Here is a 25,425-nt window from a genome sequence, read left to right on the forward strand (position 1 = left end):
TTTGTGGAGAAACTGAAATCTTTGGAGTAAACCAAAAAACCCTCAGTCTACAAAATTGTACAAGTGTTGGGTGACTAAGAATTCCTTTAGTCGAGGACAGGCCTAATATCTTGTCATGGAAGAGTCAAGGAGCACTTTTGACAGGAAAAGCAGTTTTGCTGGATGTTTCGTGCTCTAGGAAACGTTAAGGCATCTCCATAATCATTGGGACTCATTATCCGCAGTAGATCTCTGAAAAGCCCGTTGATGAAACGATGTAAATATAACAAGAAAACCCAGGATGAATAAATGAACTGAAAGTCGTGCTGACACTGTCATCCACTAGAGGAGCAAGAACATAAACGGGCGTTTTGGATCGTTGTGTATGTTTCAGTGGGTTTCAATAGGCAAGTGATTCTAAAGTGACTCCATCTGTCTTTGTGTCCACCCACAGGAGCAAGAGGACCCCAACAAGCTGGCCACCAGCTGGCCCGACTACTACATTGACCGCATCAACTCCATGGCTGCTGTAAGTCAAACACGTTGCCTGAAAGTTAAAATACCCAAATGAGTGAGATGGAGCTTCCACACCTCAATCCCACTAATGACAATGTCACTCACTGACTAACCATGTGACATCTACTCCTAAGAGGTCACTGTTCACTCAGTCATTCGCTGTCTTGGCTCACGCTTTATCGCCTCCCTGGCGACCGCTTGCTCTGTTCACATGACCACATTCCTCGTGCCGTGACCCCTCCCCCCCCCCCCCCCCCACCCCCCCCCACCCCCCCCACCCCCCGGCATTGACACACACTGTGATGACATACAGGCCGTTTAGACACTCAGCAGTTCAGTCAGCAGGAGCGACTGTCAAACACACGGAGCAAAGCCAGGGTGATGATAGTCATTATTTTCCAGCCAGTATGGCTGCCAATAAAAACAAGACGATACCGTCACAAATCTGCCGTTTTGCTGTGCGAGTTGTATTATTTGACTGTACATTCGGCCACTGACCAGTTTGGGCCGGTGACCTCTGACCCTGAGTCCGTATGTGGACGACAAGTCGGCTCCCAAATGTTTGGAAAGCATAAAAGATGACATTTTAAGGAGGGTTCTTTAAAGGGACGGTTGGGTTGTATGAGGTAGTATTACCCATAGTAGATGGAGCTTGGAGAAACTGACAGGAGTACCACCACGGGAGCAAAATAATGTCCTGCTGTGGACGGGCAGCAGCAAAACATACTCCATGCACCTAAAAAAATCTGTGTAAGTGTAAGCTATGTTAAGAATATTTTGTTACTCGTTTTTCTAACCATGAGACAGACGCTCTTGCACCCGACATGTATATATTTTCCACACGTAACATCAACATTAGTTAGCGTCAACAAGCACGTATCACTGTACTTTATGCCTTCAAAGTAAAAGCACTTCCTGTTTACATGCTCTTCACAATAAGAGTAAATCATGTAATAAAACAAGTTACAACACTGTGGAAAGGCTTTCAGCCTGGGCAGTATTGTTCTGACCCCAAGGAGGAACAGGCTGTCGGATAAAAGATTCAAGAGACTTTCACTCATGCGATACAATCGCTATTTTGAAGAATAGAGAAAAATGATAAACTTCATAGGATATAGTGCACTTTATGTTTATTTAGGCAATGATGAAGTGGATTTTCTGTTTATTTAATTGCATTTTCTGTTTCTATTTTTTGGGTTAAGTGCATTTCTGTTTCTATTTTATGGGAAAAAGTGCCATTAATTTTTCTATTTTTCTTAAACCACTACAATGATTCCTATAACAAGCTGGTTTTGTTCTTAGGAGTCGGCCCCCATTTGGTTTAGTGGGGTCTCATGTTTCCCAAAGCCTGTTTTCAATGTGTTATGCTGTTTGACCTGAATGTCCCCACCATACACAGCCTCTTGTATCCTGTTGTTTGTGGATTTTAAAGTGAGGCATATTTCTTTGGTCAGACAGTGTGAACAGGGTTAATGTTCGTTCAAGTTAATGGCTGAGTTTTATATGCCATTTTGTTTTACATGTTTACAATACACTGTGTGGAAAGGCTAAGAGATGCCCTTTATTGAACATTGAAAATAAAGTGATGAAAGGGCCATGATGTTTGTCCAGGTATCTTTGCGGTTAATTTGGACATTTGCTTAAAAAAATGGAAAGTAAAGTAACTAGTAGTGAAGTTACTTTTCAAATGCAGTAACTAGTAAAGTAATCTAGTTACAATTTTCAGAAGTAACTAGTAACTTGTAACTAGTTACTTTTTCTGAGTAACTACCCCAACACTGCCCGTCGCAGACTTCGACTCTTTAACTGTCTCATGGCAAGGTAAACCTGCGAAGATATACATTTTAGCACCTAAAACTACCAAAACATCCAAACTATCCCTTTTTAAGGATGACATGCAAGCATGAATTTCAGAGACCAGCAAGTCATTTAATCAGAATCAGAACCATGTATTGCCAAGTATGTTTACACACACAATGAATTTGTCCTGGCGGGAGGTGCTTAACATTTAACAATAAACATAAAACAGTGCAATTAAAAGGGGAGCATGAATATTTACAATTGGGTCTACTAAATATTTACAATTTGCTCGACAGAATATAAAAAATAAAGTGCACGGAATGAAGTGATTATGTGATAAGTGTAAAGTTTAGTGGCAAGTGTATTTAAATATGAGGTGTGGAGGGATGTGCAGGGGAGTAAACAGTAGGAAGACAGATGATGACAGTCAGTCAGTCCTGGAGGGACGGCAGATTGCAGCCAATCACCTCTCAGCAGAGCGGATGATGCGCTGCAGCCTGGCCTTATCCTTGGTAGTGGCTGCGGTGTGCCAGACGGTGATGGAGGAGCAGAGGATGGACTATACGATGGCAGTGTAGAGGTGCACCATCATGGTCTTTGACAGGTTGAATTTCCTCAGCTGCCGCAGGAAGAACATCCTCTGCTGGGCCTTCTTAGGGTTCAGTCTTCAGCCTCTCATGCCAGTTACTTTTTAACATTCCTCTAGGTTTTTTTCCCTCCCTCATCTACCCAAGCACACCAACACTTAATCCATTTACAAGTTGTTCCAGGCCACGGATCAGATAAACAGTTGGACCATAACTTACACAGACCACCATAAACATACCGTAAGGCCAAAAAGTAATGGCATTTAATATCTGTTTATTGCCGTGTTGTTTGTTTTTCTGGCAAACACAATGTACACTATAGCAACGACCCATGTTGGAGGCTGCTGTTTTTACAGCTGTTATTGTTTACTGGCTCCTCTCCAGAAGGAGCGACTTCTGAATGGTACCTGAGCTTTGAGTCGAAGTCTGGAGAAACAATTTTTCCATAGTAGTCTTAGAGGCCCAGACAGCACACACACACACACACACACACACACACACACACACACACACACACACACACACACACACACACACACACACACAGACACACCACACACACACAAAGTATTTTAAGTGTAGTTGAGAGAAAGTGCTGATTTGTGAGTTGCCAAGAATTTAAAATCCACCAGCGGTGCCTCTGTGCTATTAGGTGTCAGGCACACTGTCAGAGTTATGTTCCAACCCGTCTTTTTCTTTTTGAAAACATCTACTGCAAAACAAGTCTGCAAGTCGTGTGTAAGGCGTCTACAGCATATAAAGTCCTGACATTTTCACACTTGATGAGATGCTCGCATTCACTTTGGTCCAGACATGTTGTTGAACCTGTCAGAGTGAGTAATTGCGCTAATATCAGGGAGCAGGAGGGAAATGAACCTAAAATTGAAAATGTTTATTACGTTATTTACATTGTAAGCTAAATAAATCATATTGCATTAATGGCTGAATAGTTTTTTGCTCTCATAAAGAAGATTGCGACTCCCCTTTTAGCACAAGCGGTCTCTTGTTCAAACACAACTTCAGCACAGTCTCCCCTTTTTTACAATAAGTCATTTCACTTTTCCCCCACTCCCACTATCAATCTTCCATTTCCCTCCACCAGACAGCGTCTTGACAATAGAGTGTTTTTTAACATTTGGAGGTGCTCTGCCCATCTTGGCTCCGCGGCAAACTCGTTAGGGGCAGCTCTTCCACAGTAGCGGAAGCTGAGTTACTGAATGATCGTGTTTTTGCCTCGCCGCCCCAAAGAGACGACTGCACAACCGCTGTCTTGACGTCCATTCATAAAAACCACGTCAGACCCCCGAGGTTATTCGCTGGCTGCGGAGCGTTAAACTCAAACGTGCTTGTGGCGCCGTCTGTCGTTTTTTTGTATGCCTCGCCGTGTCCAAGCTGGTGTGTTGAGCGTTAGCGCTGGCGCCTTGATCATAAACGGAGGAGATCCAACACGGAGGCAAGGGGAAGAGCCTCTTGTGTGTCCGTGATGTGAGGAAACACAGAAGCACACAGAAACACACTCAGATGTTGTTTGCCTTGTTTGCTTCTCAACCACAAAAGAAGAAGAACTCAAATCGGCCTCACAAAATGCTTTCAAGAGTCAGCTAGTGTTGTTGCTGTACACTGATTTTGTTTTATTTTAATTTGGCTGTTCCTTTAGTGAAGCCTGTCTTAAATGGTGCACATTTGTTTCACCACATTTAAGATTCCACCTTTTTTTGAGCTGTTGCCATCTTGGTTCTTTAGAACCAGAAACGACGCGAGAGGGTGAAGCTAAGTACAACCAAACAATGAATAAGACACCTTTTGGCGACCAAAATGTTACAATTAACTCTCAGGTTAAAGTTGAGAGACGGAAACACGGACAACTCCCAGGCCGGACAACGTCGTGGTAGCGACCTGTCAATCACCTTGTAGCCCCGCCCTAAAGCATCCCCTGCTTTATGGTCTGTTTGACTCTAAATGAATCATAATGTACTAAATGAACATCATGCTGTATTAAAGAAGACTTGAAACTAGAGATTGAGACACAAACTCATGTTTACAATGTTTACTGATTGAATAAATCAAGAGAGAAGTAGAGTCATTTTCTCATAGACTTCTATGCAACCAGAGGAGTCGCCCCCTGATGGACATTAGAGAGAATGCAGGTTTAAGGCACTTCAGCATTGGCTTCACTTTTCAGACCCGGAGGTTGAAGCTTGACTTATACTTATGCAGCACCAACCGGCTTAACACAACTTTTATAGAGAGAGTTAAAATAACCCAACAGCTTTTATCAGTTGTAAAACTAAAGCAAAGTAGCAACGCTTCTGTTTTGGGCAGCTACTTGACATTTACAAGCTGCATTGCTCAGCTGTAACTTTTAAAAGACATGATTGCGAACAAACCGACTGGCACTCGGTTGAAATCTGACTGTAACTTTTTAAACAACGCTCAACTTTCCGATCACATCATTCCACTCAATTTCAGCTGTTGGTTTCTTGCCACATAGGAACAATGGGATAATAACTGGGTTTCAACTTGCATGTTGTCCGTCTAATTGGGTTTAATGTCTCAGGCATTTGCATGACCATTTAAGTAAAAATTATGTCGTTTGCGTTCATTCATATTGAACAATTGCTTTTTTTTTTTACTTGGTGCACCATTAACTTAAATGGTCCTAATTAAGGTTTTGATGAGCTGCACTCATCACTCACTCGGTTAACAAGCCACTGACAACTAGCTCGAAGGCATAGTACTGGCTCTTAGGGGTCACTTCCCATAATAAGGATTTGGGGAAGTACCTTCTGCTGGTTTACCAAATGGCCTTAATAGTATCCGTATGTGCATGTTGGACACAGGTTCCAATGAGCTTACACATAGCAGATGTAGGAAGGAGCCGCTTGGCGAGACTCATTGACACTGTGAACTGGCTCGCAGCACAAACTAAATCATCCACTCTCCCCAACACTTGTTGTGTCCAACTTCCCAACGACTATGAACATATTCGTTCAGAGAAAACAGGAGCCAGAGCCTCCACTTTTTGGCACGGGAGTCCGTGAACCATCTGGACTTGAGGCTAAGTCGACAGGATGGATGTTTTGACTGCACTGTTTCTAGATTAAACACTGCGGAGCTGTTGTTAGGTACTCAAACATGAGGGCCCGCTTCAGTTGGCTGTGTAGGGCTATTGGTCTAAAAAGTATTTGCACCCAATTTTGACCGTTATTTCAAAAGGGTTTAAGGGTTGGAAAAAAAGGGTCACATTCAAGCAAATATTTAGTTCCTGGCCGGTTAACGGTCAGTCACTGTGACTAGCTTACTCCACTGCTGAAACGCACGCGGTTTGAACCTCAGCACTTGGCAGCGAACTGCCTTGGAAAAAGCCTGGAGAAGCTAAACAGAAGCCCTGTGGCCCTGACTAATGGGAGCACAGCAGATCTTTGATGTTGCTGAGGGGAGCCTTTAAGTGATGCAGAAATGAATTAACACCACCGCCGCTTGAAGTTTTTTTTATGATTAGTTATTTACTTGTTTGGAGCTAATTGCCTGCATGACTTATTTTGGCATATTGTATAGCGTCATGCAGTGCTTCTAAAAGCTACTAAAAAGCTACTAATTGGGCATTGATTACCTTTGATGCTGGGACTAATTGAAACAAACATGTTTCTTTGTAAAGGGGAGGACATGTGTTCTATAGCCGTTTCATGGCTGCCAAACTAGAATTAACATTCTGATGTTGGCCCAGTACGAACACAGTCCAGTCGCTACGGAAAATGTTGCATTTGTAATTTTCTCTGCAAAACCACAGAGCAAATATTGAATGACCGTTATAATACGCTTTGTGGTACAACGAATACAGCAAGCCACCTTTCAGTTGCGCTACGTTGTTGCGCTACGTTGTTGCGCTACGTTGTTGCGCTACGTTGTTGCGCTACGTTGTTGCGCTACGTTGTTGCGCTACGTCGTTATTTTACTATTTCAACACAAGCCAAGAACCTTTTTTTTTTTTACCTTAACCAATAAGACATGTTGCATAAACCTCCCCAATAGTTGTACAATGTTAATCATATGGCATTGTGTACTTCTGCAAGCATAGTTCAAGGCTGATTTGAAACATATTTTTTTGTTCAGAAACATTGACATTCAACCTATCACGTGATTTGCAGAAACAAAACAGTACAATTTCAACAAACTATTATGGGGACTGGGTTGCACAGAAACGATGAATACAATTTAAAAAGTAAAGAAATCTGGTCAGCAGGTAGTTTGCCCAATGGCACCTCCTTTGAAGCTCAAATTCAGCAAGATATCGTTCAGCTGTCTTTCCACTGAATTCTAATTAATTTCTCCCTGTTTCTCCAGATGCAGACCCTGTTTGCCTTCGATGAGGAGGAAATGGAAATGAGAAACAAGGTGGTGGAAGATCTAAAGACCGCACTTCGGACTCAGCCGATGAGGTAAGTGAATCCCTCGCCTGTGGCACAGAGCTCTGCATTGATCGATTCTCCCTCATGTTCATGCATTCCTGGTGTTGGTCGTATTGAGGTAATGCTGCACATGTGAAATCTAGTTCCCAATGTAGCATGCTACATACAAGATTTACTCTCCAAGAAGTCTGTTTCTTGTCAGGGCATTTTTAGTAATACATCCAATAATATTTTAAGATCTACCCTATTATATTGTCCTCCCCTCATATGGTCATCAGCTGCTGCTAGGCCTCACTCATCACCCCAAAGAAGCATTCAAGGACATGGGACAGACCTCTAATACAAGCGCCCCCCCTCTCCCCATCAGCAGCTCCTTTAAAGCTGTCCATCGGCCTGTGCCAGTTGTTTGATGCAGTGGTCTGGACCAAAGCGGGGGTGTTGAGTTTTCTCAAGGGGAGCTACGAAGTGACAGAACTAATGTGCAGAGTGACAGAAAACCCAGGGCAGCAGAACAGTCTGGGTCATGTCTGGGTTATAAGTGTGTGTGTGTGTGTGTGTGCCAAGTGTGTATGCATGGCTGTGTTTGTATCTGTTTCACGTTGCCAAGGCCAGCTAATGGCCCATGGGGTTCCTTTGGCAGCCATCTTGATTTGATGTCCAAGTGAGTGGCGGAAAACACAGAAGTAATTTTGACACCAGGCATCAAATGAAAAGGTCACTCACATGGTACAACCACCTCTGTGTTAGTGAAAAACATTAATATGAAACATTTTGGGCTCATAACAATATCACATTTTTGCTGTTTTGTTTCGCAATAGTTGGGATAACAGCCAAAATGATGGACTATTTTCAAATGGATGGCAAACAAAATTTCACTTATTGTCATCTGTTGGCATCTCATCATCAATCTCCACCCCACCCCCTGATATAATTATAATCTGAAGGAAGCTTTTTTCAAATCAATAGATTTACTGATCGTGGGGATACTATGCAACAAAGGCCCTCAGATGACAAAGTACACCAACTGTTCTGAATAAATTAAGGAATATATCCAATCTGATCCAGAAACGCTTAAAAGTTGTATGGAGCTTAGGGAGAAAAATTACCAATAAATGGTTTATCAGCTGAACGTGCTCCGGTGCTTCTCATTGCTTCCAGATTGGGACTATATAACGGAACAATGAACACTGACTATCACAGACATTGGTGATCAGGAAAGAATATTCCAATGAATCATGTCATGTCTTTTCGGTCCTTACCTGCCATTGCAGTAAAGCACAGTATTCATTATTGAGACATAGTATTATTGCACCGTTTTGACAGCGTGCAGGTGTTCTGTCGCTCCGTGGCGACTTCTCTCTTACTCATCATCTACTTGTATTAGACTCAAGTGTGATTAACGACTCCATCGCCAGCGTTCAGCAACGCACCTGCACCCGCCGCCGTTCAGAGAGAGTTACTGCTCATTAGCACACAGATGTTTTCGAGCACCGCAGCGGTGATGTGGGGAGCAGGTGTGTCCCGCAGATTATGGGTGTTCAGGGGAACAGCCTGGGCGGCGTTTTAATGTGCCGCTTTAGTCCCGCCCTCAGTGACAAATGGGCCTCGGCTACACCGGAAAGAATCCCCAAGAGGTGTCGTCCTGTCCCTGATGTGAGTGCCGTCAGCCTGGGGGATAATATAGATGGAGTATTTCTATATAGTAATTGGACTGGATTAGAGTTTAAATGTATGCATTAGATACATACTTATTGTAATATGTGGGCACATTAATTAGCAACCAGTTATTTTGATAGAGAATTCATTTTCTATGGCGCATGGGGGTTTTCTGGTCTAGAAACCAATGCTCTCGCTGGTTGAAAAGCTTCACATTCACACTTTTTTGGCTCTTTATAACTTTCTGCATGTGGCCCACAGTCCAAAAAGAAAAGTTTGGCCACCCATGCTGTCTGCCTTCATGGCAGCATTTTGTGAGACACGGAGGTGTCGGCCCGTAGTCAGCTTTGAGTCCTGCCGGCCTTTTGGATGGCAGCCTGAAATGGCCCCCTCCCGCTCCCTCCCCCCTGGCCTCAGAGAGGCTGCTGGGTCTGGTTGTGAAGAGGCGCCCTTGTGCCCTCGGCCCGCTTCACAGGGCCACAGGACTCAAACACATGGCGGGCCATGCGGTGGTGCCTGGCAGCGAGCACAGCAGCAGCACATTGACACCCTCACTCACAGGCTGAGTATAAGCCTCTGAGATGACCAGGTCTGGGTTGTGGGCTCTGCGTTCATGCCCAGCATATGGAATGATATTAACAGCGGAAAATATATTTAAAGGTGTCATTTTTCTACAACATGACAATCCACATTACACAACATGAAGACATATTTAGTTTATATATATATATATATATATATATATATATATATATATATATATATATAAACTAAATATGTATATCTCTAATATCTCGAAATAGGGAGGAAACAGCAGAAAAACAACATGATGTCATTCCTTTGAAGGGGCTGTAATCCAATGTGTTGTATTAAATAACGACTGTCGAGAATTATCAGATTATGTATTATTATCCTCTGCATAAGATTGTTTTAGTTTTGAGACATCCTGTTTTTCTGCCTAAGACCAGACAACTGAATGCACCCACATCAGCCCTGTTGTCTTTAAAGGGGTCCTTTGAGTCGGGTGGCGTGAGTTACTTCGCCATAGTCCGTGTATCACAGCAGAAGGAGGTCGGCAAAACCAACGTGAGAGCAAAGCCATGTTTTGCTGTGGGAGAATAAATAAATCAATAGCAGTTTAAGTGTACGCTATATTTAGAACATTCCCACCGGGTTATCTCGCCGTGAGACGGGCGCCTCCAACGGGCGCCTCCAACGGGGACTGAAGCAGTTGTGCCGATCTGTGCTGTGCCTTCAAGCCCACCAGCCGGGGAAGAAGAACCCGAACGTGACCTCACAGAGCACCGTGTGTTTGTGTTACTGATGTCGTGATTTTGGCCTTCGGCGCGTTGGATCGGATCCACTGTGTCAAACACAGTGAGACGGCACGTCAGCCGCTTATCAGAAAGGATTTTGATCCTAAACCAATTTAATAACCCAAATACAAATGTGATTAATTACAAGCAGCCGTAATAAAAAAAACGGTGACATTTGGAAAATTGACTGATTGGCTCCCGCGTGCGGGTTTACCGCTTATCTGTATCCTCTGCCAGCAGTGGTTGCTCTGTGTACCAGCTGTCTAATGGAGCTTGCTGCCTCACACAGCGGGCATACGAGGCCAGCATGCAAACACCGGCCTGCTGCAGCCCGAGCACGTCGACCAATCTCACCCGCGGTCCGGCGTGCGCTTCAGTTTAGCTTCCAGACGTTTCAGTATTTACTCTCGCTTGTGGTGGTCCGGCTTCTCGTTGAAGGGTCCTCGCACGCAGTGTTGGACCTGCTGGGTTTTTAGTCCGTGCCACGGAGCGTTTCCGTGGTGAACTAGCTGCAGGGGGTGGGGCAGGAAATGAAGCTCTCCTGGAGTTCACTGAGGCCGCGCTGGCCCAGAATGCACTGCAGTCCCAGGCCCGTGTCGGCGGAGCACGCATTGCTTCCCAGGACGTCGTCTCTGCGAATCTCTTCCAGCAAGAATATTGACTTGAGCCCTCACTCCCGTGTCAATAGCCCTTTGGACGCTTTGCTACCGCCACATGCAAATATTATCCTTCAAAACATCTCTCTCAAAGGGTTCCACCAAACAGAGTGAACTTCATATCTGTTTTCACATAAAACCAAGTACATTAGTGGGGGGGGGTGTATCACACCTCTGAAGAGCCTTGGAAAGAGAGATGTTTTCGCTTCTGATAGATGCTGCCAAATCCTACATACTGCCCCACACACACACACACACACACACACACTGTAGATTTAACAATAAACGACTCCATAGGAGCCCTTCCCTTCCTGCCATGTCATACTATACACATCACAGATGTGCACCTTGGCTGCGGCCGGTTTTATTGGGATCCGTGCACGTACGTGCGCGCCGGTGTTGTGTGCGTTGCCTCTTTGTCCGGGCCCTCGGCTTTACCACCACCCAGTCTGAATGCGGTGGTATCGTATGGCCTTACTTCCGAGCACCGCGGACATCTCGGTCACCTCTGAAGAACCTGACACACACACCACCACGCTGGCCCCTTTTATAGTAGAACAAGACGCGTGTGTGTGTGTGTGTGTGTGTGTGTGTGTGTGTGTGTTAACATTTTGATACGTCTGTAAGGCTTTGAGGCAGGAATGAACTCTGGAACCGACCGTCTGCCAAGCAGGGCTCGTCCACAGTTTACTGACTGAATGCTTTTCCTGTGGAGCTAAAACCTTCGAAAAAAAAGCCCAGTTGGTTAGAATGAAATTTAAATGTTGAGCATCTGGATCAGTTTTCAGTCTGTACTGCTCATTTGGATTATTATCTGCCTCTGGTTGAGGGGCTCTACTTTTCAGATCAATGGAACTAACATGACCCCGAAATGTTTTTTTAAGTAGCTAACAACGTTGCCAACCATTTAATGCTGTATAAAAAAACTATTTTGAACTAGCTATCTGAGGGTTTTATTTCACCTCGGCTTTGACTCAACACACACTGTTTGTTCAGTCTCGTCCCATTCCAAGTCATAACCCTCGCTTCTTTCTTTTGTGTGTGTGTGTGTGTGTGTGTGTGTGGTGTCCGCCTTTGTTCAGTTCATATTGTATGCAGCAGTTGTCGCTCTCTCGCCGTCTCCTTGAACACAACCCCGGTGGCTTTTCAAGTATGCAGCGGTTGTTCCACACACACATACACACACACACGCAAAAAAAGGAAAAAGGGAAAAATGTCCTGCGCGCCACTCGGCTCAGCGTGAATGTCAGCGGCTCCAAAGTCAGAGGGGATGGGAACCATTGATTAAAGTGCTCTATGGAGAGGAGATGGAGAGAAGTAGGAGAGAGAATAGCGGGGATGTAAGCTTCCTAGAAGTGCAGCGGATTAGTCACCGTTGAATTGTTTTAGTTTCTGTGTGAAATGATGTGCGTGCATGCATCTATCCTGCTACTACTTCCCTCTCTCGTCTGTCTGTATGCATGCAGGTGGTGAGACCTGTGACAGTGTGTGAGTCTGAGTGTTTGCTGGAAACTTGGACTGATTGTGTGCGTACAGGATAATAATTGGGTGATTTACTTTTCTTTCTTTTTCTTCTCCGTGCCTGCTCTTGCCAAGACGGCAGTGGAGCAGGAGCTTCTGCCATCAAAACAATGTATCTGTTACAATGCGTGGCAATAAATCTCATCTCGCCTCCCTCTTTTCCTCACTGTCCCTTTCACTCCTCGCTCCCAACACACAAGCCCCCATTTGTTTGAAAAGCATTTTACGAGCGAGCGGGACGGTCGTTTACAACACGGCCCGCAGTGTGCCCACCAGATGTGACGTCCCTCCATGTTTACAGGCCGTCCAATAGGAGGTCAACGCTGTCTAACTAGCTCCGCTAACGAGGGATTCTTTTTCAGTAGGAGCCTGGATGAGCTCCGGTCGTGACAGTGTGACCTATGAACTTGCTGTTCCTGTTTCTTGTAGCACTTGAAAGGGGCGCTCGCACAGATTAAAAGTCTGTGTCCTCATCGCGTGAAAGAGTGGCTCAGGAGGAAGTTTATCATGTCTTTGATGCCATCGCTGCGTTAAGAAAAGAAGGTGTGACATTTGAGGGAGTGCTCCCTGCCAGGGAGGGTCATCGAGAGTTCACTGACAGAAAATGAATCAAACTCATTTGTTGATGTTTACTGTAATTAATGTAGGAAGAACATGTTTTTTGTTCAAAAATATTCCGGGCATTTTATGCCAATTATTCAGCAGCGAAAGTGGACAGATGATATAAAATGCTGGGAGAGAGATGAGGAATGTTAGCCATGAGGTGAATATTCACCCTGAATCTGGGCTCACCTACCCCCCTCCCTCCAGGTTCGTCACGCGCTTCATCGAGCTCGACGGCCTCACCTGCCTGCTCAACTTCCTGCGCAGCATGGACTACGAGACGTCCGAGAGCCGCGTCCACACCTCCGTCATCGGCTGCATCAAGGCCCTGATGAACAACTCGCAGGGCCGCGCGCACGTCCTCGCCCACCCGCAGAGCATCACCACCATCTCGCAGAGCCTGCGGACGGAGAACATCAAGACCAAAGTGGCGGTGCTGGAGATCCTCGGGGCGGTGTGCCTGGTGCCCGACGGGCACAAGAAGGTGCTGCAGGCCATGGCGCACTACCAGAAGTACGCCGCGGAGAGGACTCGCTTCCAGGTGAGGGGGAACCCGAGTGGTGCCTCGAGTACCTCGGGTCGGACGCAGAATGTCAAAGTAATGCTGAAATAAATCAAGCTGTGGTCGTGTTAACAAGATGGAGACTCGTGCTTTAACACCCTCAGACGGTTGGCCTCAGGTTAAGTCAACTCTCTGGGAAAATTAAAGGCAGGTGAGGACATCCAGAGTTATGGAGGTCAGGGCATGTGTAGCGCTTCAGCGACTAGCAGGACTGAGTCAACAAGCCACGTCCCCCCACCGGAGGGCATGCGCTAAATCATGCCTCCTCGGGCTAGACTAACACCACAGGAGCTGAGTGATTCCCAACTCTTTTTTTTATTTTTTTACGTTGAGTTGTGATTAAGCGGCAGGCGTGTGGGAACGCAGGGGGGAGAAGTGCAACCTGGTTCCCTCAATGTTGGGTTCGAACCAAAAATCAAGATTCCAGTGACAGTTTCTTTCATCCCTGTCGCCCGTTGCCATGGTGTCCGGCGGTATTAGCGCTGACCTACACATGTTGGATCCAAAACACACTTGCTGACTAACTCTCCCATCTGTGCTGACCCCGCAGACGCTGCTGAATGAGCTGGACAAGAGCACAGGCCGCTACAGAGACGAGGTCAACTTAAAGACAGCCATCATGTCCTTCATCAACGCCGTGCTCAACGCCGGCGCCGGAGAGGTCAGCGCACCCTGCATGTCAACTTAAAGGGGACATGCTTTTATATATATTTATTTGTTTTTTTTCTTCTATATTTCTAGGACAACCTTGAGTTCCGCCTCCACCTAAGGTACGAGTTCCTGATGTTGGGCATCCAGCCGGTCATCGACAAGCTCCGGGAGCACGAGAACGCCACGCTGGATAGGTGAGAGCGAGACGCTCACGAGCAGTCAGCTGTTCGACTGCCCTTCCTTCTCGGGCCGGCCGAGGGGGCAGCAAATGCTCAGACTGTTATTTCTCCCCGTCCCAGGCATTTGGACTTCTTTGAGATGGTGCGGAACGAGGATGACTCTGAGCTGGCCAAAAGGTTTGATGCGGTGAGTAACTTAAACACAGCGATCTGTTTCCTCATCATTCTACTTTGGTTGTGTGGCGGTCATTCTTTATTTGTTTTGTTTGATAGACCCACGTAGACACAAAGAGTGCCGGTGCCATGTTCGAGCTGATCAAGAAGAAGCTGAGCCACACAGACGCCTACCCCAACCTCATCTCCATCCTCCAGCACTGCCTGCAGATGCCCTGTGAGTAGAAGCAGAGGAGTTGTTCTGGGCCTTCTTTCATGGCGCTCAAATTCCAGGATGAGTGCAAATCCGTTTTTGTGTATTTGGGATACTGGGAAAAAAATGACAAACTTGTTACGCAGATAAACGAGGCGGTGGCAGCCTGCAGCACTGGCAGCTCTTAGACCGGATCCTCCAGCAGTTGGTCCTCCAGGACGAAAAGGGAGAGGACCCCGACGCCGCCCCTCTGGACAACTTCAGCGTCAAGAACATCATTCGCATGTAAGTAGAGAGCAGCCACCCAGCCCACTGACGCTTTTTGTCAGAACGTTTGAGGCGGAGACGCACCAGAGATGGAGCTGCATGCAGTAAGACCTGTTTCAACACTCTTGGTCAATTGTTTTTTATTTTTTTTATTGCGTGCTGTTGTGCCAGCGGTGGAGAATGTGATTGCACAGGAGGGTGAGGTGAAGTGAATCGGCAGGAAGCCACGCTCCAAGGGTGAATTGGCATGAAAGCGGAAGCCGGAGCTCAAAAGGAAAACATGTCTCTGATCGCATTAAGCCAAGTCAGCCATGTTTAGGTGAGGCCGAGCAGACGCGGCGTCACGAAGAAGACAACAGGGAGACGTAATCGTTTCAGCATTATGACTTATTTCTGTCTCCAAATGATCGTCCACGTTTTCTGGGGGGCTTTGTGGTCTGGGTTTCACTGAATAACGTGTTTTGTTTTGAATCAATCTGTTCTCGTGTTCAGGAGCCAAAGTCCACAGTGTGTGTGCACTGCGGGTAGGTGGAGCGATGAGATGCATTCAAGGGCTTTACTTTACGTCTTTACTCCCAACAGTTAATTTCAGTTTCTCCTTCAGACGCTCTTTCTTTCTTCCCGCCCGCTCCCACTTTGTTCACTAATTCATCCACTACTCTTTGTGCAGTCAGCTCACTCGAGCGCAATTCTTTCCAGTGGCTGCGCAGAGAGCGGACTGAGACGCGGCGTCCATTACTGTCCATTGCAGATCCATCCGCTTTACATTGCTGCCGCAGCCGCCTTGCGTTTCCATAAACTCTCCTGGAGTGAATTACACCTGAAAAGACCTGCATTAAATGGAGATTTCCTCATTGTTTTGGGCTGCGTGCCGGCGGCCCGAGAACATACAGCGCGAGGGGGAGGGGAGGAGGACGTTAAAACAACTGGGAGAGGAAGCCATCCATCATCTGCGCTCACCATGGCAACTCGCGTGGGTATCCGGCCCCAAAAATGAACACCTCTCGATCACGTTCCTCCACGGCTGCATGAAGGTTCTTTATTTGACCGGTGAACAATAAAGCGATTGTGTCTTCACTGTAAGCACTTAGAGGACAGACACCTGACTAATGAGCAATTTGCTTTGCGTTGCCTCGTGTGCATTGATGACGAGCACTCCAGTGCGAATTGTTAGCGAGAAGTTGGCGCACCTCAACACTCTCTCTTCCTCTTTCACCGTTTGTCACTCTGAAATGTGTCTGTTCCCCTCAGCTCTTGCCACGGCCTCCACCGATCCTCAAGGTTTTTCACTTTTCAAACTTTTCCTCAGCTAAATTAATTTCTCCAAAAAACTCGCCATTTGATCCTCTTTGCAAATCTCCCTTCACTCTCCTGTTTTTATCCGATACCTTTGTCGCCTCATCTCTAATATCAGCTGATCCCACATCGGCCTCAGAACATCAGCGTAACCTCTGTTTGACCCGTCAAGCTTCCGCTGCCCCAAAAAACGTATATTTAACTGATTTTTGGCCCCGCAGGTTTTATTTGAGCACTAATGTTGTGTCATGCAGCTTCATAAAGGGGGTAAAAACTGCATCAACCCAGTCAAGATGCCTCTCACAAAATGGAAAGATTTGCCTCGGTCGGGTTGCAGTCGACCCCCGCATGCGTTGCTTGTCGCGTTGCTCACTCGTGTTTACCCGCTTCACAGGTTGGTCAACGAGAACGAGGTGAAGCAGTGGAGAGACCAGGCCGAGAAGTTCAGGAAAGGTAAGACCCGGTCGACGAAAGGGAAATCAAAATGCATAATGCCTTTTTTTTGTTATTATATACGAGCCTAGAAATCTGTATGGAGCTCTCCCCGCTTTGCATTTCATCATCCGACTCGCCGGCGTTTCAACACTCTCGTCGTCCCCTTTCAGATCACGTGGAGCTTCTGGGTAAACTAGAGCGGAAGGAGCGAGAGTGCGAGACCAAGACCCAGGAGAAGGAGGACATGATGAAGACTTTGAACAAGATGAAGGACAAACTCCAGCGCGAGGGAGTGGAGCTGCGCTCGGCCAGAGAGCAGGTCCTGGACCTGTCCACGCGCATCAATGACGTCTCTGTGAGCAGTGCTGCTTTTTACTACTGAGTTTGAATTGATGGCATCTACCTTTTCTGATTGAATGTACTCATTGTATGGTATGTGGTACAAATCATATGAATTATATCTTTTGCTTCCATCTCTCCACCAACAGGGCGTCGGCGTTTCTTTCCCGGCTCCTCCTCCTCCTCCCGGCGGCCCCATGGCTCCGCCTCCGCCGCCAATGATGGGGGGCTTTCCTCCGCCTCCTCCTCCTCCGCTGCCGTTCAGCTGCCCGCCTCCTCCGCCGCCGCCTCCCCCGCCGGGCGGGCCGCCTCCCCCACCGGGAGCCCCTCCGATTTTCGGAATCCCGCCTCCTCCTATTCCCTCTTTATTCAACTCGGCGGCCAGCATGCGCTCCAAGTCCATCCCTCAGCCCTCTCATCCCCTCAAGTCTTTCAACTGGGCCAAACTAGGAGAGGTGAGAGCATGATGGGGCGAAATATCAAAACTTTATTTCAATTTTTAAGACATGACGACGGTGTGAGCGTGGTCATTCTGCAGTATGAAGGTATGGTGTGTTAGCTAGCTGATGTACTCTCACAACAAATGAAAGGCATAATTTCATCCCTGTAGTACCAGTTCCTTCTGTTTTTTAAATATTAATCCCTTTCCCCCCTTTTCAGAATGTTATTAACGGCACCATCTGGAACGACATCGACGACCTGAGAGCTTTCAAGATTCTTGACCTCAAGGACATCGAGAAGATGTTTTCAGCCTATCAGAGACAGCAGGTTAGGATTATGTGGGATAGAGTATTTTGGACTGCACTGTTATGACTCGCAGTTCATTGTGTGTGTGTGTGTGTGTGTGTGTGTGTGTGTGTGTGTGTGTGTGTGTGTGTGTGTGTGTTTTGTATGGGTGCTTGTTTTGGCAATTGGCATTAAAGGGCCAGTGTGTAGCATTTCGGGGCTCTATTGGCAGAGATGGAATATCATATTCATGACTATGTTTTCATTCAGGTGTAATGACCTGAAACTAAGAATCGTTGTGTTTTCATTAGCTTAGAATGAGCCCTTCATATCTTAACTGAGTCCATCATGTTGCAACACCACAGTTACCACAGTCTTGGGGGGAAAAGAGGAGAGAGTGGTCGGTTGCAGTCTGCAGTTTTAGATTCCGCTAAATCCCACACACTGTCCCTTTAACATGCAGACGCAGGAATCCTTTTCATGTCTCTTGTTTTAAGAACTGTCGCAAGTGAAATTTTAATTTTGCCATTTTTGTGTGTGTGTGTGATGGACTGTGGGCGGGGTGATGTCGTAAGAGCACTGAGTGCCAAAGGTCCAGCTCCAGACCAACACGGGCAGCTGCTCACTGCTGAATGCCTTACTGTAGAAAATGCCACTGAGCTCGAGCTTTGCCCGAATGTCTGCAGAGCGTTAGTGTGAGAACTGGGCCAGCGACCGGGCTCTTCACGGGCTCATGGATCAGGGCAGTCACGATGCCAACACACTAAAGTAAAGAAGCAAATTGAACCATGGACTCTGTGTAATGGGGCAATTGGCGTACGCAGGCCTCAGGGGGCGATACCACACAGCACTTAGCACTTATTTCCCTTTATGCTACAAGCTAATTACACACCACCTGTCATGTAACCAAATGGTATACATCTTTTATGTTTTACTGCGTAAACAGGGTTTCAGTGGGATGTCAATACACCCTAATGAGTCTCTAGACATCCCAGTGAGAATCAAAGGCTAAATGAAGAGCGGTGCTGAGTGAAGTCCCTATAGGGGCGTCGCCATTGTTGAATTCCTTTACAAGGTATTTTACTGCAACGCCTAAAAGCCTCCTCGCAGCTAAAAGCACAACTTCTCTCTTCAGGCTTTTATTAAGGAGCAATGGGTCATTCGAGGCTGTTGCTGACAGTGGTTTACTGTGTGTATTTATTTATCCAGAGGAGGTTTTTATTGGCGGTTAAACAGCGATCTCTATGGATATAGCCACATGTAAAAAAAAACGAGGCCTCACTGGCTTTGACAACTCGGTTCCATTTGGCAAGAGCGAGGTTCCATTCAATTCAGCATTGCGATGTTTATATATGCCATAATTGCTTTTTTTTTTCTTGCTTTTTTTCTTTTAAAGCTTGTCATTGGCCTTTCTTTCAGAATGGCCTTTTGTTTACATTCGCCCTCTGTAGGATTCCTCCCCGCACTTCATTTTTCATGCTCTTGTTTTTCCATGTCAAGGCAAACGTAGACGCAATCAAAAGAACACATTAGAGCAATCGTGACCTCCTTAAGAACACAAGAGACCGAAATAGAGCGCAGCTTTAAAAACTCTCACCGATGCAGATGGATTTCAGACTTTCAACATGGACTTCATGAGCCCCCGATGACTCGCTCAGTCCTTATTAACGCTGCGTTCTCACAGAAGGCTTCCCAGCTTGGGCTTGTGGTGCATTGTTGTAGTTCTTGCTCTAGTCAGCACCTTTTATTTTCTGCTCTCTGCTTGAAGTGCTAATCTTTGCATGTGTTTTCAATTTTGTTGTTGTGTTCTTTTCTTTGTGTGTGTCTCTCTCCCTCTGCACTCTCCCGACTGCCTGGCAGGACCTGCTCACTAACCAATCCTTCAAGCAGGTGAGTCAAGAGGTCCAGCATCTTTATCCTCCACCGCTCTAGCAGCTTCCCTCTGCGCTGCAGCAGACGTGTAATCAATGTGTTGAATGCGTTGGTGGTTGTGCACACAGTGTCAAAAAAATTATGAGAATGCCTGTCAATACTGGAGTGTGTGGATGACGCATTCAGACAGCGAGCTGGGTCTAAAACACGAAGGGGCTAGTCTCCACTTCCACTGCTGGGTTGGGTTAAACAAGTTGGCAAAACTGCATTTAGAAGAAAAAACCTGCCTTTGGCGTGTGGGGCGGAGAGGGTTTGGCGGCCCGGTGAATGGGAGTTGCCCCCGCAACCGGTGCCAAACTCTGTCCGTTGCCAGGCACGACACTTTCTTTACAAGCTGCATCTGTTTCACACACGTCACAACCTCAGAAATCGTTTTTTTTCCCCGGCTCGCACCATAAATAGAATGTGTGTTTAACACGCGGCCCCGGACGGTTTTCTCAGACCTGTATTCTCTCTCCCTGTGGAGTGTGAATGCTACACGGAGCTATCTGACCGGCCGGAGACGAGTGTTGCACAGCGTTTCCTGTTTCTCAGAGAGAGTACAGGCCGGCCTGCATTGTGTTTGCAGTGGTGACTCACCAAGTAAAAAAAACTCCTCTTCAGGCTTCATAGTGTTTTAATGAGACGTGCATTATGGCCTCAGATACGGCAGAAGCAGGTCAATGACTATATTTGGCTGGAGTGCAACTCTTTAGTCGGTGCTTGATAGTCGCAGTGATTAAACTGCAACTCTTTTATTCTTTTCTTTTTTTTCTGCTCCAAATTAACACATTGTTAAATGCTTGGAAGAGGTCATGTCATCTCTCAACCAGATAAAGATGTCCAACAGATGTGAGGAGGAGGCTTTTGCTGTTCATGTGAGCACTGTGTGCAAAGTTAATCTGGATCTCTGTCTTCATCTTTCCGCAGAAGGAGACGGGCTCTATGGACGACATATACGTGAGCACGCGGAAGGTCAAGGAGCTGTCGGTCATCGACGGCAGACGTGCGCAGAACTGTGTCATCCTTCTCTCAAAGTACGGGTCCGGTCCGGAATTATTAAATCATGCTTATTAACTATCCGTTATTTAGATTATAACTCTGTGTGGAGCAGCTTAAGGTCGGAGCTTCTTACGTCTGGTACGGGAGACGGGACATCTGCCAGCGTAACTGATCTACCATCCAACTGAGTCGCATGACAGACACACAGCATTGTCTCTGCAGGAGTCTATTTTTAGTGACTATTTCAGGCACTGTCAATCTCCACGTAGAAAATAGATTAGGACACATAAAATGCCGCCTCCCCTCCCGAGGGGCTTCAAGTCTGACTAAATCTGAACCGGAATCAATTAAAAAACCCTCAACATCGCATGGTAGCCATTCGTGTGTCTTTCCCCAAAGCCATGTGGAGAATTTGGATCAATAAACAGACTTCCCGAGGCCCGTCTGTGCCGGACACAACTGCATCAGGGTCTCTGGGCTGCTCTCGTGTCGATAGCAAATGGCCCGAGGGTACAAACTAGAAACCTAATGGGGTCAGCGGTTGGTCGATAAGGCCCCGGTGCGAGGACTAACAATGCTGTTGTTGATCACAAGCCGGGCACACTTAACACGGATCAGATGCACTGAGAACAGCCGGCAGGGACTCTGGTCCAGAGTGGTGTTCAGAGTAGTAGCATCAGTCCGCTGCAGCTTTCTGTGCCGTGCGTTTGCCGTTGCATTGGAAAGGAATGAACTGAAACTGTTCCTCCTCTGCAGGTTAAAAATGAGCAATGAAGAGATCAAGAGGGCCATCCTGGAGATGGATGAGAGGGAAGAGCTGGCCAAAGACATGCTGGAGCAGGTGAGGTCAATGGATGACCGAGTACTGTGGATGTACGACAGCAGAACTCATCAAGTCTGCTAATGTGTATGGATTTGATTGATTGAGGGAGAACAATATTCGTTCTGTTGTTGTCTTCAGGTGTGATGTACTTTGCCTAGTCAGCACTTGGCCCAGATAAAATTATATTATATATGTCAGTCATTTCTTATAAAGAAGCAGAAAGTAGCCATCCCCAGACTGGACAACGCTGTTGTAGTGACCTGTCAATCACACGGTAGGCCCGCCCTAAAGCATAGCCTGCTTTAAGGTCTATTTTACTAGTTGGGTCATTTTCCCATAGACTTCTATGCAACCAGCTATTTTTGCAACCAGAGGAGTCTCCCCCTGTTGACCATTAGAGAGAATGCAGGTTTATTAACACACTGCCACATTGGCTTCACTCTTCACACCCGGTGGTTTCTGCCCGTAATCAACATTAGAAGATAGCTAATAGCAAATGTTCAACACTGTTTACACACATCCGGATTAACATTGTGGTCCTTGCGTCTTTGCAGCTGCTGAAGTTTATCCCAGAGAAAAGTGACATTGACCTGTTGGAGGAGCACAAACATGAGCTGGAGAGGATGGCCCGGGCCGATCGCTTCCTCTATGAAATGAGCAGGTACACAGCACTGCGTTACTGTAACAACACTCTGCTTCAGGTAACGGCGTTGGTGGGTTAGCTGTCTGATGTGTTTTTGCCGTCAGCAGCCAAAGCGCCCCCCCCCCCCTGCAAAGATTTGCACAGATGTGCCATTTGCACGGCTGGTTAACGCTCATGTAGTTCAACCTGTGAGATGTGGCGATGAAGATTGGTTGCACAAGACCCATCGTCTCCGTTATAAAACAGACTACGGGCAGAATCTGGAATGGAAGATTTCCAAAGTGAACAACATGCAGATTTTGTACAGAATCAAGACGTCAGCCACAAATAGATCTTTAAATATTACAAAGCACGACGTTGGTTGTTAGAGACGGAGCTTTTTGAAGCAGCACGGGGGACTGGGATCAGGAACAAACGTCAGGAGATGGATTCGTCATTTAGCCGTGAAAAGAAGTCACGGCTGCACTTTGAGGTCTTTTTCTGTCTGCATTCCATCATTCCTCAGAATCTGTGCTATTTGTTCAAGATAATTAAACCTTTTCATTTCCTTCAGTGAAATATTACCCTGTCCACTTTGTTTCCTTTTGACCGCATCTCCCTGGTCCCAGCAATACGTCTGGGATTTAGTTTTTTTCCCCATTTAATATCTCTGGTCCAGCTTTGAAATGCCCACTCCCTCCCACGGTGAACGTTTCGGGCAGGTTCAACAGAGAGGGAGTTTTGTACGATTGGGTGACTTCTAGCTTTGAACTTCCACTCCCCTGGACACAAATGTGACTCATTTCCCTTTTTTTTCTCCCTTAATCAGAATTGACCACTACCAGCAGAGACTGCAGGCTCTGTTCTTCAAGAAGAAGTTTGCAGAGCGTCTCGCGGAAACCAAGCCGAAGGTTGAAGGTGAGGACAAACTCATCGGAGGCCACTGACGGGCTGAAGTAAGGCGGGCAATTTTTTTCTTTTTTGTCAACAAAGAAAGTGACGATGACAACAAGTAGGGCTGGGCGGTATGGCCAAAAATTCATGTCACGGTATTTTGTAAGATTCGGGCAGTTTCACGGTATATCACGGTATTTTATTGACACCGAAAAGGACCGCCATCGTTATTCACCACTCGCTCGCAACTGTAGGGAGCTAGGACCCAGGGGAATCCCTTGATACTAGTGGCGCATGCACGGCCGTAACGATTATTGTCATTCTTCAGCCGGCAGCAACATTTAATGTCTACAGTCACAGATACGTGTTCAGCGGTCTGAGCTACTTACGTCTCACGGATAGAAGTTGACTCATGGTGTGCAAGAAATGACATCGCCAAAATGCATGATGGGTAAAGCCCGCCCACTTTGCTGCACAGGAAAATACTTCTTCCTGCACAAGAAAAGTCTTCCTGTGTGGGCGGTGTCATTTACCCAGCATGCCTTTTGGCGATGCCATTTCTTGCACACCATGAGTGAAGTGAGTTAACATGAGACCTAAGTAGCTCGGTCCGCTGTTCCTTCAGCTTCAAGCTGTGAACATTAAATGTTGTTGCCTGCCAAACAGCAGTGACTGGTATGATGGTATGTCAAAAATTACACACTTATACTTATAGTTCAGATAACTTGGATGCAGCTACGATGTTGTGCATTTGAGTTACTAAAATCCATCCTATGCATAAACTTGACAATTGCATGAAGCGTGCACTGTGAAGAGGCACTAAGAAGGAAAGTAGAAGCACATTTATAAGTCTACTCGCATGCCTAGGAACCCAAAACAGTTTTTATGCATTTTAAATGTCACCAGCTTCGACCGACGCCTTTCACGGCGAGAAACTCCTTCTCTGTCGCATGTGCGTGCTCGGTGAGAGCGGTGGCCGGCTGGATGTTGGCCCTACTGCCGTTTTTTTCCTTCCGAACCAGCCTCCAGGTTACCATGTTTTGGAAAGCTGGCCCGCGTAGAGAGTGGAGGAGTCTCTCTCTCACTCTCTCTCTCTCTCCCTCTGTCACTGTCTCTCTCTCTATCTTTCTTTCTCCCCCTCTCTCTTTCTTTCTTTTCCTCTCTGTCTCCCTGTCCCTCTCTCTCTCTCTGTGTCTCTTTGTCTCTCTCTCTCTCTCTCTCTCTCTCTCTCTCTCTCTCTCTCTCTCTCTCTCTCTCTCTCTCTCTCTCTCTCTCTTTGCGGCAGCGTTTTATTTGCAGCGAGTGCTGACAGAGTCCGAGCCCGGCGTGTGCTGGAGCCGGTCTGTGTTCTCTGACGCACGTCACTGGAAAGAACGTGTGAGCAGAGGAACAATCCTGTGAGTTGGAGGCCTCCAGATCCTTTTTGTTGTTGGATCCAGACCCCACTGTTCATCCATGCCCGTAATACAATCCTCATCCCCTCTTATTATACCCACGGTATTTCTCATATGCTCTCGATGAGACCACCCAGCATGTTCAATCCATTTCGTAAGACAAGTGTGCAACGGGGCTCGCCAGGCCGTCCCTGCACCCAGCAGAACACTGTCAGTGGAGCCAGAGGAACGGTTCCCATGATGCATCGCTGCAGAAAGGACTGTAACGATAACAACATGGGTTCTGTTAATGGCTTTCACATTCACACGAAGGTTTTTCCTCTGTGGAGAGGGGGAACCACCTGCACTGTGCCAGACAAGTTGTCTGTCCCATTGTTCCATGGCTGGAGAGACGTGAGGGGTTTCCCCACTGATGCCTGGTGGTTTTGGGGGTATTGATCAATCATCAAGACGGATGTTCAAAATGAAGGAGAGGATTGAGATCTTCAGTTTCCATGTGTGTGTATGGGAAGGAGGCTGAGTGGAGAAACAGAATGGGGGGGTGGTGGAAAAAGGCCAATTCATTATATAATATAATATAAAAGGTAAAGTGATGCACTAAGCAAAGTGCACACATCAATCACCAGCTATATGATCTCTCCAGCTGCTTCTCTCTCTCTTTCCGCTCGTCGCTCCAGCCCTCCTGAGCGCGTCCAGGGAGGTGGTCCGGAGCAAGAGGCTGACTCAGATCCTGGAGGTGGTGCTGGCCTTCGGCAACTTCATGAACAAGGGCCAGAGAGGCAACGCCTACGGCTTCAAGGTCTCCAGCCTCAACAAGATCGCCGACACCAAGTCCAGCATCGACAGGTAGGCCAGGTTACTCGCTATTCTTCCCATGACCGCTATGAAAATATGACCGCTATGAAAACATGACC

At 46.7% G+C, this 25,425-nt stretch overlaps 1 protein-coding gene across 1 annotated transcript in view; it reads left to right on the forward strand.

Moving 5' to 3' along the window:
• daam2 (dishevelled associated activator of morphogenesis 2) overlaps positions 1-25,425 on the forward strand; it is a gene marked incomplete at both ends in the record, with an annotated part of 48,389 nt that overhangs the window by 17,214 nt on the left and 5,750 nt on the right. Inside the window, 17 exons of the mRNA XM_079214915.1 lie at positions 434-508; positions 7,227-7,321; positions 13,251-13,584; positions 14,156-14,266; positions 14,347-14,450; positions 14,556-14,622; positions 14,709-14,826; positions 14,949-15,087; positions 16,760-16,818; positions 16,971-17,155; positions 17,289-17,594; positions 17,800-17,907; positions 20,707-20,813; positions 21,535-21,619; positions 22,156-22,262; positions 23,053-23,141; positions 25,189-25,357. Of these exons, the coding sequence (XP_079071041.1) occupies positions 434-508; positions 7,227-7,321; positions 13,251-13,584; positions 14,156-14,266; positions 14,347-14,450; positions 14,556-14,622; positions 14,709-14,826; positions 14,949-15,087; positions 16,760-16,818; positions 16,971-17,155; positions 17,289-17,594; positions 17,800-17,907; positions 20,707-20,813; positions 21,535-21,619; positions 22,156-22,262; positions 23,053-23,141; positions 25,189-25,357 (2,258 nt within the window). The remainder of the gene's footprint in view (positions 1-433; positions 509-7,226; positions 7,322-13,250; positions 13,585-14,155; positions 14,267-14,346; positions 14,451-14,555; positions 14,623-14,708; positions 14,827-14,948; positions 15,088-16,759; positions 16,819-16,970; positions 17,156-17,288; positions 17,595-17,799; positions 17,908-20,706; positions 20,814-21,534; positions 21,620-22,155; positions 22,263-23,052; positions 23,142-25,188; positions 25,358-25,425) is intronic.

The sequence above is a fragment of the Taurulus bubalis genome (genome assembly GCF_910589615.1).
Source record: "Taurulus bubalis genome assembly, chromosome: 1".
NCBI lineage: Eukaryota > Metazoa > Chordata > Actinopteri > Perciformes > Cottidae > Taurulus > Taurulus bubalis.